Below are 14382 nucleotides of genomic sequence, written 5' to 3' on the forward strand. Positions count from 1 at the left end.
AGAAGATGTGGATAAGAAGATGAGAGAAACATATCAAGATGATAGGACCCCCATAATTGACGCCACTTTACACCTGTGAACTTGGGTTGGTGAGTCTGAGCACTTTTCACGCGGTGACTCATTTATTGGATTAAATTATTTTGATTAGTCAATATTTATTGGTCTTCCATGGATTTTTGTCAGGACTTGGTACTGATGACTATTCAACCCTACCCGGTCCTGTCACTTCATCTTCAACATTATTTCGCATACGCAGTGGTATTTACATATTTAACTTTACTTTTCATTCTTAATTTTACTGAATGAATTGAAAAAAAATAATTATACAAAATTAATAAAAATGTATCAGAAATAAAAATAGTTGTGTAAATAAGATTTTCACATAAAATGTGTTTTCTTTTACACAATCGAGCTAGAAACCTGTCTCTTGTACATCGAATTGGCTAGTAATTTACACTCGTATTTCTACCATTTTCATTGACTATGGTAAACCTAAACCTAACAAGAAAATGTGGTAGCTATTACAATCGAACGCTAGGAATTCGTCTCCAACACTACACATAAGCGTTTAAATTGGTCTTGGTTTTAGCGGTTTATAAATACGTCAAATCCAACGAAATCAAACCAAACTAATTATAGTTTGATTTAGTTCAACCTAAAATTGCATTTTTTTTTCATTATAAAAGTCTTACCAAAGTTCTTTGATTGATTTTTATACAACGATATATATACATAGCTAAAAGTTAAATCAAAACTTTTTGGATTGAGGTGTAGTATAAATTTGTATCAACAGAGGCGCACTATACAATTTTCACATTTGAGATTTTTTTTTTGAAGTATTTAACGAGTTTTTATATATTGAAATATTTTTTGACAAAAAAAATTGGAATATTTTAAAGACTTTAATTTCGACTCTTGAAAAACTTTTTGTCTTCATATTTAGAGATTGTACTATTATAAAGACTTTGTTTAGGTTCTCTGTCGGAGAGAGTCTAACATGACAAAAAAGTGAAAGCAGAACGAGACCACATAAATATAAATTCATTTTATCTATAATTTTTCTCGACAATTTTAGATGACAGTGTAGACCCAACTTTAACAAAGTAAATTAAAGATATTTATAAAAACTTAATAACAACTTCATTAGTACATTCAAAAGTGTATGTACGACAAGGAGATTCAAATTAAATACGTATTCGCTTTTTAGTACTAATAAGAGTCATCAAATAAAAAAAACCTCCAAGTAATTATAGAAAATTGGAATTCACAGAACAACTATACAAATTCTACATATGTCATTTGGTTTACAAGTTGATCACTACGTGTACTTTCAGTAATATCTTGTTTACAATTTGTTTGGATTTGCAGATCCTCCATCTTCTAAGATTGAGGAAAAATTTCCAACACTGCCTTCCTTGTAATTGCTGTAATGAGATGAGGAGTTGTTTTCATGGGGCAGGTCCTAATGAATCCTATAGCTATTGGACCTCATCCCCCTTGTGTTTGGCATCAGTGGCACCATTGTGTTTGGCAATCAATGAAAAATTACGTACAATAATTTAAGTATCAAACAAAATGTAAACTTCATCGTGGAATCAGCCATGATGAATGAAATAATGACATAAAAGTAAATAAGAAAATAGCTTGACCTAACATAGATATTTCATATCCAAAATGTTCTTACGATTAAAACCAAGTTGTAGCAAAGAGGTTTTCATTAGGGGTGTGATATCCACATACCCCATTTTACTTCTTACATACCTTTTTAATTTTCGGCCGTCGAATCAGATGAATTGAAGAAGATCAACGAACAAAAATTGTTATGGGGTGTGTGAGAAGTAAAATGGGATGTGTAGATAGCACACCCCTTTTCATTTAACCCCTCCAAAATTTATTGATTGAATCATATATATAAGCTCACAACTCTAGCACTTAGACTTAATACAAAATTACTGAAAATAATACCCTAAAAAGAGAGAATTCGACTTAAAAAGCTCAGACATCATAGCAAAACAGTGGGTTGAATTTGTGACATTGTTCTTTTTGAAACGTCGGTTCTACAAATAAATATCATCGTGAATGAATGATAACAACCAAAATTCTCCTTTAAAGCAGCATGGGCAAGTTCATGAGTAGCATGGTACTTGGTTACATGAGAGTGTTTCTTTTTTAAAACTGTGACATATCACGACTGTTCGTACTTAAGAATTTCTTGTGTACCAAACAATTTATGTTTGAATATGGGAATTTTTAGTATACACTAATGTTATTAGGTGTTAGATTTTTTATCACACATTCAACTGTATCACAATATTAGATTCTCGTGAATGCACATTCAACTATACCACAAAACTCAACTTAAATAAAGAAGCATATACTCTAAAATATTAATCTATTTGGCATTACTCATATATTAGAATTTCTAGAAAAATTATGCATATACTCTAAAATCTTAAGATGCTGATTTAACATGGTAAACGACAGCATCCGGCTGGTGTTTAGGATAATCAAATCATTGTAAGAACTGATATTGTTTAGGATAATTAACATCAAATCACTATAAGAACTTATGCTTCTTCTATGTATGCTCTTCTTTGTGCTAATGCAATTATTAATGTAAATTATCATTTTATCAAGGTTTACTGCGTATTGTGTTCTTGGTTCATCTGGTTCGAATTTGGATATGTGAATTTGTTTCATCAAAATCCCAGTTGGCTGTTGTGTGTAATTTTCAGTATGGTAATGGTAGTTTGGGGTTGCTGCCATGCCGCATCAACCTTCCCCAAATCCAAAGATACATGCATTGATCCATTGTGGGGATTCTCTCTTATACATATTACTTGTACATATATTTAAAAAGGTGAATCACTTTGTTGAAAAAAAAGATAAAAAAAAGTGAATCACGTACTCATCTAATAAAAATTTGTCATATGACATGCTTGGTTATATGGTGCCTGATTATATGAGAGTATTTATTTCTCAAAATAGTTACATATCACACGATTGTTCTTGCTAAAAAAATATTCATGTGCTAAACAATTTACGTTTGAGTACGGGAATTTCAAGTATACATCGATGTCCTTAGTTATTCACATTATTAAATTATGGGTAATGTGGAGACCAAATTTTTTTAAATCAAATAATGTGATCGTAGATAATTGAATAATTAATTAAATATCGATCAATTTGTTTATATTTTATTGGTGATACATTATTTGGTTTACAAATTTAGTTTAAAAATTTTATTTCTCTAAATTATTTGTGACATATCACCAGTGGAAAACCTTGACGCCATTTTTGACCTCACGATCTAATCACGGCTAAGATTGAAGTTTCACAAGATTCATATTTGAACACGATCGATTTCATTGGCAACTAGTTGTGGTGGGCATCTATTGATAGACCTAAATCCAAGTCAAGCTCCTGCAGTCAACAAAACCAAAAGTCATCCGTCCATTAAAATGAAATCAAATGGACCAGAATGCTCTCCGGATCCCTCTCTGCGGACATGACCCCGTCATTTAATCTAAATTGTCCATCCCAGATCGTGAGGCAACGACTTCTTGTTTTTCATACTTGCTTCGCGTGAAACGACGTCCACACGCGAATGATCTTCATTCTCTGCTTTATTTCACGCGGTGATTAACTTATTGACTTGAAATTGTTTTGATTAGTCAAACATTTATTGGTCTTTCATGGATTTTTGTCAGGACTCAGTACTGGTGACTATTCAACCCATCTCATCCTATCACTTCATCTTCCGTCATGATTTCGATCACAAATCCTTCCCAAATTTCAACAAGTCTATTTTTTGCTCCTAGTACGTATCTCTTAATTTTTAATAAATCAAATAAATTAAAAAGGATTGATTATAAAAAAAATTAATAAAAATATGTAGAAAATAAAAATAAGTATGTGAATAATATAATCATTTCACATAAAATATAATTTCTTTTACAATCGAGCTGAAAAGTTCCTTGGGTATCGTTTGGTATGCAGACAGGACGGGACGGAACGGAATGGGACAGGACGGGACGGGACAGGACGGAACAGAACGGAGCGGGAGCAAAGATGCCCTCGGATGGAAACAAGGAGGAAGAAGAAGGAGACGGAGAGGTTATAATTTTGTGTTCCACGGATGTGGAACGAGTCGTTCCAGGGGGTGAGGTGGAACGAAAATTCACCCAAAACTGGTCCCGTGGAACAGCTCGTGCCACCCGTTTTAGGCGCACCAAACGTGGGACGGAACGCCTTGTCCCACTCTATTCCGTCCCGTCCCACGTACCAAACGGTACCCAATTTCCCTCCAATAATGTTAGATGAACATCAACATTCAAGTATAATGTATAATGGAAAAGGGGTAGTAAAGAAAAGAGTCATGATGAATGAACGACATAAAAGTAAATAAGAAAAGAGTTTGTCCTAATATAGATATTTCATATCCAAAATATCCTTACAATTAAAACCTAGTTGTAGCAAAGAGATTTTCATTAAACCCCTCCAAAATTTATTGATTGAATAATATATAAGCTCACAACTCTAGCACTTAGATTTAATACAAAATTACTGAAAATAATACCCTAAAAAGAGAGAATTCGACTTAAAAACACTCATACGTCACAGCAAAACAGTGGGTTGAATTTGTGACATTGTTCTTTTTGAAACGCCTTTTCTACAAATAAATATCATCGTGAATTAATGATAACAACCAAAATTCTCCTTTAAAGCAGCATGTGCAAGTTCATGAGTAGCATGGTAATTGGTTGCATGAGAGTATTTCTTTTTTAAAACTGTGACATATCACGACTGTTCATACTTAAGAATTTCTTGTATACCAAACAATTTATGTTTGAGTATGGGAATTTTTAGATGTTCTTAGGTATTAGATTTTTTATCACACATTCAACTGCATCACAATATTAGATTCTCGTGATTACACATTCAACTATACCACAAAACTCAACTGAACCAAAGAAGTATGGTAGAATTTTGGGAATTTCGTTATTATTTATTTTAAACAAAGATCTAACTGTACCAGCTACTCTGAACGTAACATCTTTGAAATTGTGGTAACTGAATTGGAATTCAAGATAAAAGGGGGAGTATCTATGAAATCCTAATCTGGGCTTGTTTCCACCTCTGGATTTCTGTTTACCTGACATGTGAGTGATAAGCTTTGTTATCCGACGATGGAAGATTTGTCAACAACATGATAGGGTTTTTAGTCATTGATTTGGACTTGAAGCTATGATTGATTTGAACGTATGAAGCAGGGTTTGTCGGACGTATAATTAGAGATGGAATAATGACATGAAACTAATAATAATTTCTGGTGTAATTTGTTAATTTTCTGCCCCCGACTTTTTGGAAGGAAGCAGCTTTTGGCTTTTTATTACTTGTTGAATCTACCCGCTTCTGCTGATTGAATTCACGAAAAATGAATTTAATTACAGAGAAACTATGCACCAAATCATAAAACTTAAATGGATAAAAAAGCTTAACAATGTATTAAAAAAAGAATTTCAAACAATAGTGTAGGAGCCAGCAAAGTTAAAGCCTAAATAGGTACCGAGCAAATGGTGCTGTCGGTACGGTTTGGTACGTGGGACGGGACGGAACAGAGTGGGACAAGACGTTCCGTCCCACGTTTGGTGCGCCTAAAACGAATGGAATGAGCTGTTCCACGGAACGAATTTTGAGTGAATTTTCGTTCCACCTCACCCCTGGAACGACTCGTTCCACATTCGTGGAACGCAAAATTATAACCTCTCCGTCTCCTTCTTCTTCCTCCTTGTTTTCATCCGAGGGCATTTTTGCTCCCGCTCCGCTCCGTTCCGTTCCGTTCTGTCCCGTCCCGTCCCATTCCGTTCCGTTCCGTCCCGTCTGCATACCAAACGATACCATGGAACCTGCATTTGTGGAATATGTACATATGGAAATCACTCCAGGTGAACTATGGTATTGTGAAATCGTACCACGAGTTTCTTCATTTGAGCCTGGAGTTCTTTCTCGATGCATAGACACCTCCATTTCCAAACATTGTGTTAATTGGCACAGCACAAAACCCATGGTTGGGAGGTGGAAGTTGTGCATGCCATTGCTGTCTCCAATGCTTTCCAGACCTAATTCACATCAAACTCTCCTCGAATCCTTCGATCCAAAATAGTTGTTAAATTCCCATTCTGGAACTCAGGATTCACCCACTTCACTATGTGGACAAGATCATCACTTTCTATGATTGCAGGTTGGACAGTAATTACTTTAGTCTAAAGAAGCTGGCAAAATTGCACTGTAGAAATGAACAGTGTTTTGGGCCGAATTTCACTTTATTTACAAGGTTGCCACTGACTCTCTCTGCTGTTGATCATGATACCTGCGTGTTGATGATCGTGGAAAGGCAGGGTGCGATCGTCACTTTACCATTCTCTTCCTCCCCTTTCTCTCTCCCTCAGATCCCATCTGCTCACCTAAAATCCCCAGATCGAACATCCTCCATCTCAAATAAAAAAACTTTCCCCCTTCAAAACCCATAGAATCAGCACTCATGGAATAATCATGGATTTTTGTTGAGGTAATTTGATTGTTTCCTCATCTGTAATTGGTTTCTGTTAGTTTATTGTTCTTGAATTTTAATTTTTCTGTTTTCCAACTTGGAACAGTCGACCTTCTGGTGATAAAATCGTGATTTGACCATCGTATTCTCTCTCACGGCTCACAACGATGAAATCGCACAGGACTTCGTTGATTTCTGTCAACTCCGACCACGACCAGTGTCATGTAAGCTATCAATTACCCCCTCTCGATCTTCTTTTTCTTCTTCCGCTTCTCCCTGCGCATTCCAGTTTGACTGTATGTGTTCTGGATGCTGATTTCCTTAGTATGATTAGACGATTCGGATGCGCCTAATAAACAAACCTAATTTGCCTCGCGCATTCAGTCATCTCCTTCCTTCGTCTAAAACCTCACACAGAGACAGAGATCCCCCAAAACCCTAAACGCCCAAAGGTAATTTTGTTTAATTTTTCAATTAGTTTTAATTATCTGACGAATACCTAGCATAAATTCACTCTCTCTCTACTCTAAATGCGTTTAATTTTTTTGTTTTAATTTTTTGCAGTATTAATCACAAAGTTACGGAGCTAAAATTGCAAACGCTATCATGGCTGCCTTAAAAAATGTAAGCTTGAAATTTTTAGGTTCTGTTTGGTTGAGGGAAAACTGAATCAAAGAGGTTTTTTTGTTTGTTTGTTTGTTTTGTTTTGTTAATTATCTCGGAGACGTAGTTGATTGTTGTGTTTCTGAAAATTTGAAAACAGAAGAAGAACGTGTTTGTGAAGTCAGTTTTGACAAAGAAGCAGGCTAATATGGACCATATCACAGGGGATAAAATCCCAAGGAGGTTTGTGTTTTCCAGTTGCAAGTTGCCTGGTCCTCTGAAGCAGCTTCAAGGTGATTTGAGGAAACTGGTGCTTCCCTACATTGCCTTTAAGCTTAAGGTATGCAAATATTCGTTCCGGTCTTAATATATTTTGCAATGCTTTATGATATTTGATTTGTTTATATTTTAATTGATTTGAAGAGCTGATGAAAATGAGAAGTAAGAATCTGAAGTAAAGAGCTGAGCTTTTTCCGCAATGTTTTTGCAGGAGAAGAGGCGGAACAATCTTAAAGACTTTTTTAATGTGGCTGGGCCTATGGGGGTTACACATTTCCTCATGTTGTCAAAAACTCCAACTGCGCCATACCTTAGGTTTGTGAGGACACCTCAAGGCTCAACGTTATTTTCATAAGATATGCAGTGGGTTCCATTTCTAATGTCTTTGTGGGTTTTCAGGGGTGCAGATCCTGATTGACAAGGAAGAACAGAAACGGATATAACAACAGTGAGACCGAATGAGAGATCTAATGAAAAAAAATAGCAATGGATAAACCGAGGCCGGTAGATTTCAACTGCCTCACAACCGCCGCCAGAGAGGTCAGATTGTCCAGAGCGCTGCCTTTTCCTCCGCCAACACCGTTGTATCAGATGTTAAGCTGCACCTCCAGGAGGACCACAGCAATGGCTTCAATCCCATCCTCCACTTTTGCTTCTGGTGAGTGTATTTTAAGCGCTTTTGCCAAAAATCTGCTTATTTACTTGGTTTTTGTGGGTTTTATTAAAATTGTATGGTTGTTGTTGTAGCGTAAAAAAGTTTGCATCTTTGCATTGATATTTGGAGCAACAGACGGTATTTGGATTTGGGGTTGCATAGAAATTGAGTAATTGAAATTTATTAGATATCCAATGGAAAATTTCCAGTTATTAGATATCCAGTTTGATATTTGGTGGGTAAATTTCCATTCTTTGGATTAGGGTGCACAACAGTTGATAAGAGGATAAGTCAGAAATGGAGTGATGAAATGTATTAACTTTTATGACTAATTTCCAAAGAAATTGCAATCTGCCAATGTAAAACGGTCAGTTATTTAATATCTGATTTCATTTATAGTAGAAAAGGCAATGGATAAGAGAGATGATGGTTAAATCTGTATTTGTTATGTTAACTATTTGAAGTCTAGAATCTAAAGTTAATATATTTGTTATGTTAAATGTCGTATGAAATATTTATTGTTGAAATCTTCTTGGTGCTTTGTTTTATCGTTTTTTAAGTTTTGTCTGTGCTTTTGTTTGTAGGATCGACTTGGGAAAGAACAGAGGAGAGCACAAGCATTATCAATTTATTTGCTATAGTATTGTCCCTCTTCCTCTGGCCTCCTGAAGTGTTTCCATTCCAGTGTCACCATCTTTTGTTTCATTCATTTGTAGAATATATTCTTCTTTTTTCTATACCTTTATTACCTCCTTTTAACTTTGATTATCTGTACTTGATGAGTATTATTAGACCCATTCTCAAAATTTTGCATCCCCTGCTTCTTTCTTATGGTTCTTATACTCAAACATGTGCAAGTTTGTATTTTTCTGATGGATTGGACTATTGGGAACTTAGGTACTTTTACTTTTTATATATTTTTGTTGGGTTTTTTCTTTTTCAGAAAATGAGTATTTGATTAATCACTTGACTTTCGCTTTCAAAATGACTGTTTGAAGTTTTGTGTCAATTTGGTTGTGATGGTAAGATTACTTTATGTAACATTGTGTTGTGGCATGTGAGTGTCGAACTTTTTTCTTAATTTAATTTAGGAAAGAAATGTGTTTTAACGGTTGTCCTATATGATGAAGTTAGCATCCTTATAAGTTGGGAACCTAAAACAGGAGTGGTGTACTCATAAATTCCTACTTTTCTCTGCCTCCTTCCCTCTACTTGCATCAGTTGTGACTTATTTTCTTTTTTGGTTTTATCTCAGGAGTTTGTCAGGGAGAAAGTTCGTGAACGAAAGAAATCTAATCGAGAGGTATTTTCTTTTTGGCACATATCATGAATTATGTTTGGGTGTTTAAACAATATTTGCCTAAAAGTATACTCTGTTTAGGGTTTGTTTTCTTCGATTTGCAGAGACAGAGAGCTGGGACAAGGGTGAGAGAGAGATGGGAGGATTTTATGCAAGGGTTAAAGGGAACGGGTAAGGGAGGTATGGGTATGGGTTTTTAGGGCCGGTTTCTAGGGAGGTGGTCTGCTGTCAGTGCCCTCACAGGGTTGATTGGGTACAAGATTTGAGGGTAGGGTTGAGGGAATGAGTGTGTTGGCTGCAAAGAGATGGTGGGGTTGAGTTAGTATCTCACTCTCTATCGCTTCTCTCTTCCTCCATATATGACATCTTTGTTTTGGGGTCAAAATATGTTCGCTTTTACATAGAAATTTGAGTGTTTTATTTATTTATTTGGGTTTTTTAAGCTGATACATATTATGTTTTGTGTTTCTGGGTTTTATCACGTTACTGATGCATAAACCCATCAGTTCCTCTGTAATTCGTTCTGGTTTTCATTATTCTTTTTCGATTTGTTTTGTCAAAATTGAAATGGAATTTGTTGGCTTGATTTTGTATTAGGTTGCCAGAGGGTTCTGTTTTTAGGGTTCTCTCCGTCCCACACACTCTCCCTCTCCCTCTCTGTTTCTCTTCTTCAATCAGTCTGACGTAGTTTTGCAATTTAGGGTTCAGTGCATTTACTGGAATATACATACATATAAATGTCTAAATTTGTTCAATTTTTCTATACACAGGCTGGGTTAATTTGATTCTTGACCAATGATTGGATATTATATTACAACTGTGGGTTCTGTTTTTAGGGTTGGATGAAAAGAAACACCCATCAAAGCTTTCAACAACTCGAAGGTCAGTGATTTCTTCCTTCTCTCTAATTCTGTTTCTGCTATTTCAATTTGTAGAATTTAATTTAGGGGTTTAAGTTGGAAAATTTAATTAAACATTTTCAGTTGGAGAGCTTGGTGTATACAACAATTAGGGTTGTTAATTTTGATTGCTGGTCTACTAAATGTTTTATAACATGTAAACAGGGAGTACATACTTTGTATGCCATGGATAGGGAATGGATACGTAATTAGATCAATTGATGGGTGCCGCTGTTTTGGATATCTACATCCAGCAATACCTGGTATTCTGTGTTTTGTTGTTTTAGCTCTGTGTTTTGTTGTAGTGGATTGGAATTTCTACTAGAATCATTATTATTATTATATATTTAGGGGATGCGTAAATTGATTTTGGAGATTTTGTATGTGGTTTGGGTTCTTTGATTTTGTTTAGATAGACGGTGCTTGATTGTGGTTTAAGTTTTTTTAGTATATTCCCTGCACATTGCAAAATTCTGGTACTATTTGGGTGTTTTGGTGTTGAAAGCCTAGGGTTTAGGGTTTAGTGTTTAGCATTTAGGGGAATGCAAAGAAGGGATGTCTGCGTTTCTGAACTCTTATGCAAATCTAATTTGAAATCATGAAACACATTTCATATGTTTCTCAAATCTCAGCAACAGGTTTTAGAATCCTGAAATCTAAGTAAAGGTACATCATTCCTGTTTTCGTATTTTTTTTATTTCCTATCATCATGGCCACGATTAAACGTGAATATGCGTGCCAACCTTGCATACTCAGTGATTAATTTCTGGATGAATTTTTCTTTAGACGAGGGTTTGCAGATATGAATACTTGAGGGGCAGATGGTCACCATGTTGGATCCATTGATACTGATACAACGTGGGATTTAGTTGGTTATATTCAAATCAGAAATAAAATTGCTTTGTATATTCCGCATTTGATTGAAAATCTGTAATTTAAATAGAAATTCTTCTTCTTCGCTATCACTGTGCACAACACATAATTTCAATTAGTTTTTATTTTATTTTATTTTATTTTTTATTTTTTGGCGGTAAGATTCCGTATAATTAACCTCTACAATTTTATTCACATGTTCATGATCACCACTTAATTAATTAGTGGTTGGGTGTTGACCACTGAATGTTTTTTTTTCAGTTCGAAGCTTGAATCTCACCGAGCTTCAGGTATTTTGCTTTAATTTTTTACTTCTCTTTTGTCTTCTTTTCTGTTTGATTTCTTTCCTTTGTTTTATCCTAAATTCTGAGTTTTCATTTTGTTTAAAGTAGTTTTCTCCTGGTCTATTGACATTTTTAATTTTTTTATAGTTATTTCCTGTTCTCCACTATCATTTTTTTTTGGTGTGCTAATTAATCAATTTTATTTGTAACATTGTGCATTTCATATGATATTTCTGAAATATTTTGAGATTTTACTACAAGTGTAAATGGTAAATATGAAGTTGCTATTGTTACTTTTTGTATCTTTTGCACATTGTTTTTTTTTGTTTATTGTCATATATGTGAAGAAGAAAGATGATAAGAAATGTGTTGTTGGTTGGGAAATAGGAGGAAAAGAAGCAAATCAAAAAGGTTATATGGAGACTTGCTGATAATAATTTTGGAATGTTAGTAGACTCAAGATTGCAAGTTGGCAACCGATGGTGCTAAATGATTTGTTAGATTATTCAATAGTAATTTTTTATTTTTCCTTATCAGTTATTGTTTCAAAGGGAGAAAGAGGACAAAAGAATGGTTTGTTCTACTTTCAATGCTTTGGGTTAAAAAAAGAAAAAAGGTTCACTTCACTCACTTTGATTGAACTTTTCATTTCTTAAGTTTCTCTTGCTATATATATAGTGTATATTTCTTATTTATGTGTTTTTGATTCTGAGATTGTCTCTTTTGCAGAGCATGTGGTGTGGAAACACACCAGCGAAGCCTCACTTTCGATGTCGAACTCAAGTGTGGCTCTAATCTAGCCCCCGAAATTCCAACCTAGCATGTAGCAATGCATTATGTTTTCCTGTGTGATCTTCATACAAAGGTACGAAGAACTAACTATGTTTAGTTTAATGGCTTTTTGGATGCTTAAAAATAAATTTTAGCCAAGTCCCCGCATGAGGTTGATGTTATAAATTTTTGGACTCCATTCTTAGAAAATTTTGGCATTTTCATCAAATGAGGTTCTTTCTGTTTTAGACTGTGGGTTAGAAGTATTAAGACACTGACGCTTGAGTGTTTGAAAATTAGGTGCAAGACATATGAGCTTCTAATCAAGAAAGACCTGCTTTTAAATCCCACTGTGTGTTCTAAGTGCTGGATGGGTTGTGCTTTTACCAACCCTAATAAAATTATATTTGGATCATGTTGTCTGATAACTCTTTTTCTTTTTTTCCTGTTTGTGGTTTTTAGTCTTTGTCATTTAATTGGTATAGCTTTGCTAGGATCTTTGTTCCGGCAGTGTGTGATTAGTGCTAATGGAATTTCAGCACTGTTTCTGAGCTATTGCTCGAATTGTTGTATCTAAGTATGCATTATACATTCAATTGAGCCAATGAAGCATGTGTGCCAACGAATTTTGAAGAGTTCGGCTTGGTTTTCTCTCTTTGGTCTTTAATATTTATGTGTGAGGCACCTGTTTGTTGACTAATTGAGTCCCTTCTCTTAAGTTTTTCAGTAGATATTGTGTAATTTGCTTTTATGAGCACTTCTTTAAGCTGTCAAGTTCCCAAAGTGTACAAGGAGATATCAAGTTTAACAAGTCACGAACTATGATCAATCCAAATACAGTGAAATTAGGGATTTTACACTTATAAACTTAGTTAGCTTTAGACCATAGGATTAGCATTTTGCGCATGTGAGTATCATTGACCTGCTCATTTTATTTTTCTGGATAAGAAACAAATTGTCATTGAAGGGAGAAGAAAGTGTACAAAAACAAAGTTTCTGTAAGCTTGCATTCATATGCCTAATATTTTAATTTCTTTTCTTGCCATTACCTGTTGAAATGGTTGCCTACACTGCAGGACACATATTATGTGTGAACTACGTGTTTCTTCTGTTTCTTAAGGAAACAGAATTTTTTTGGAAACTATATCTTTCTAATCAAAGACGTTCAGTTTCTTCTCATTCATTGTACAATGTGTTTATATGTCAGCTCACTTGAATGTATATAAAAGCAAAACTGTTCGTCTTATCGACCTCATTCACTCATGTATCATTCTGTTTGTTCATAATTGTGTTGAATTTATTCAACTTAAATATGTTTTATTCATCCGATTACGCCTGAAACAGTTGGTTCCCGCAGCAACGCGCGGGCGTAATTTCTAGTTAGCTCTAATAGAACTACCCCAAAACTATAAACATCAATTTTTTAATTCAACCTTCCATAATTATAGTACCTGCATACAAAAAAAAAAAAAAAAAAATCATAAATCACGCACTGCTCATAGATTTTTTTTCAAATGGCCAAAATTCTAAGAACACGAAATCTGAACATACTCAAGATCAAGATATCCCATTGTGCCCACGATTTGATGCCACATGAGTCTCATTGTTATTGGGAAAAACCATGAACATACCAAAATCTACTATTTTTGCATCCAAGTTTTTGCTTGTTTCATTTGCTGGTGCATAAAAGCCGAGGGCCTCAAACCTTATCCACCTTAGGGGGAATCAGTCCCAAATTCTCATCCCAAACTCAAAATCACATTTTTCCCACCACAAAATACATCCATTGGAGATGTTTTGGGCCTAAATTTCGAGTTTTTTTGTTCCCCCCTTGAGGCAGCCTAACCAACGAGACAAGGAAAAAGATGTTTTGGGCACCCTTTCATAGTTTTCATATGTCTAGGCATTAATCGGGTGGTGCCAGCTGCATAGCGCCTAGGCGGAAATTTTTAGAACAGTGATTTGGAGTAGAAGTAGGAGAAAACGAGGAAGAAGCCGTGAGGGAAAGCACAAAGAAAACCAAGATCGAACATAGGCAGGACAAAGATGATACCATGTAGAAAAGGGAATTTTCTTCTTTGTCAAATGTACATGAGTATTGCCACTTAGTACTATGGTTTAGTGGTATTCCACTTCATTTGTAAGTGAGATGTTTTAGGTTCGAT

The 14382-nt window shown here is 35.0% G+C and overlaps 1 protein-coding gene and 1 long non-coding RNA gene across 4 annotated transcripts; both read left to right on the forward strand.

The window, feature by feature from the left end:
- The first annotated feature begins 6324 nt into the window (after positions 1 to 6324).
- On the forward strand, positions 6325 to 7462 carry LOC137746542 (uncharacterized). Its single transcript, XR_011069866.1, has 5 exons — positions 6325 to 6571; positions 6660 to 6777; positions 6938 to 7005; positions 7118 to 7177; positions 7317 to 7462. It is a non-coding gene; the product is annotated as an uncharacterized lncRNA (long non-coding RNA).
- Positions 7463 to 7644: 182 nt separating this feature from the next.
- On the forward strand, positions 7645 to 13593 carry LOC137747673 (uncharacterized). Of its 3 annotated transcripts, XR_011069987.1 has the most exons (9): positions 7645 to 7750; positions 7835 to 8093; positions 8675 to 8730; positions 9346 to 9393; positions 10227 to 10272; positions 11424 to 11452; positions 11984 to 12062; positions 12176 to 12311; positions 12518 to 13593. XR_011069987.1 is itself a non-coding variant. In XM_068487829.1 (8 exons), exons 2-7 carry the CDS (start codon positions 7922 to 7924, stop codon positions 12047 to 12049), a joined length of 417 nt encoding a protein of 138 aa, XP_068343930.1. In that variant the 5' UTR covers positions 7645 to 7750; positions 7835 to 7921; the 3' UTR covers positions 12050 to 12062; positions 12176 to 12418. The 3 variants fall into 3 exon arrangements, 1 of the variants encoding a protein (XP_068343930.1); XM_068487829.1 differs by lacking the exon at positions 12518 to 13593 and having other exon boundaries at positions 12176 to 12418; XR_011069988.1 differs by lacking the exons at positions 11424 to 11452; positions 11984 to 12062; positions 12518 to 13593 and adding an exon at positions 10455 to 10552 and having other exon boundaries at positions 12176 to 12418.
- The last annotated feature ends 789 nt before the right edge of the window (positions 13594 to 14382 follow it).

This window comes from Pyrus communis, chromosome 10 (assembly GCF_963583255.1).
Source record: "Pyrus communis chromosome 10, drPyrComm1.1, whole genome shotgun sequence".
Classification (NCBI taxonomy): domain Eukaryota; kingdom Viridiplantae; phylum Streptophyta; class Magnoliopsida; order Rosales; family Rosaceae; genus Pyrus; species Pyrus communis.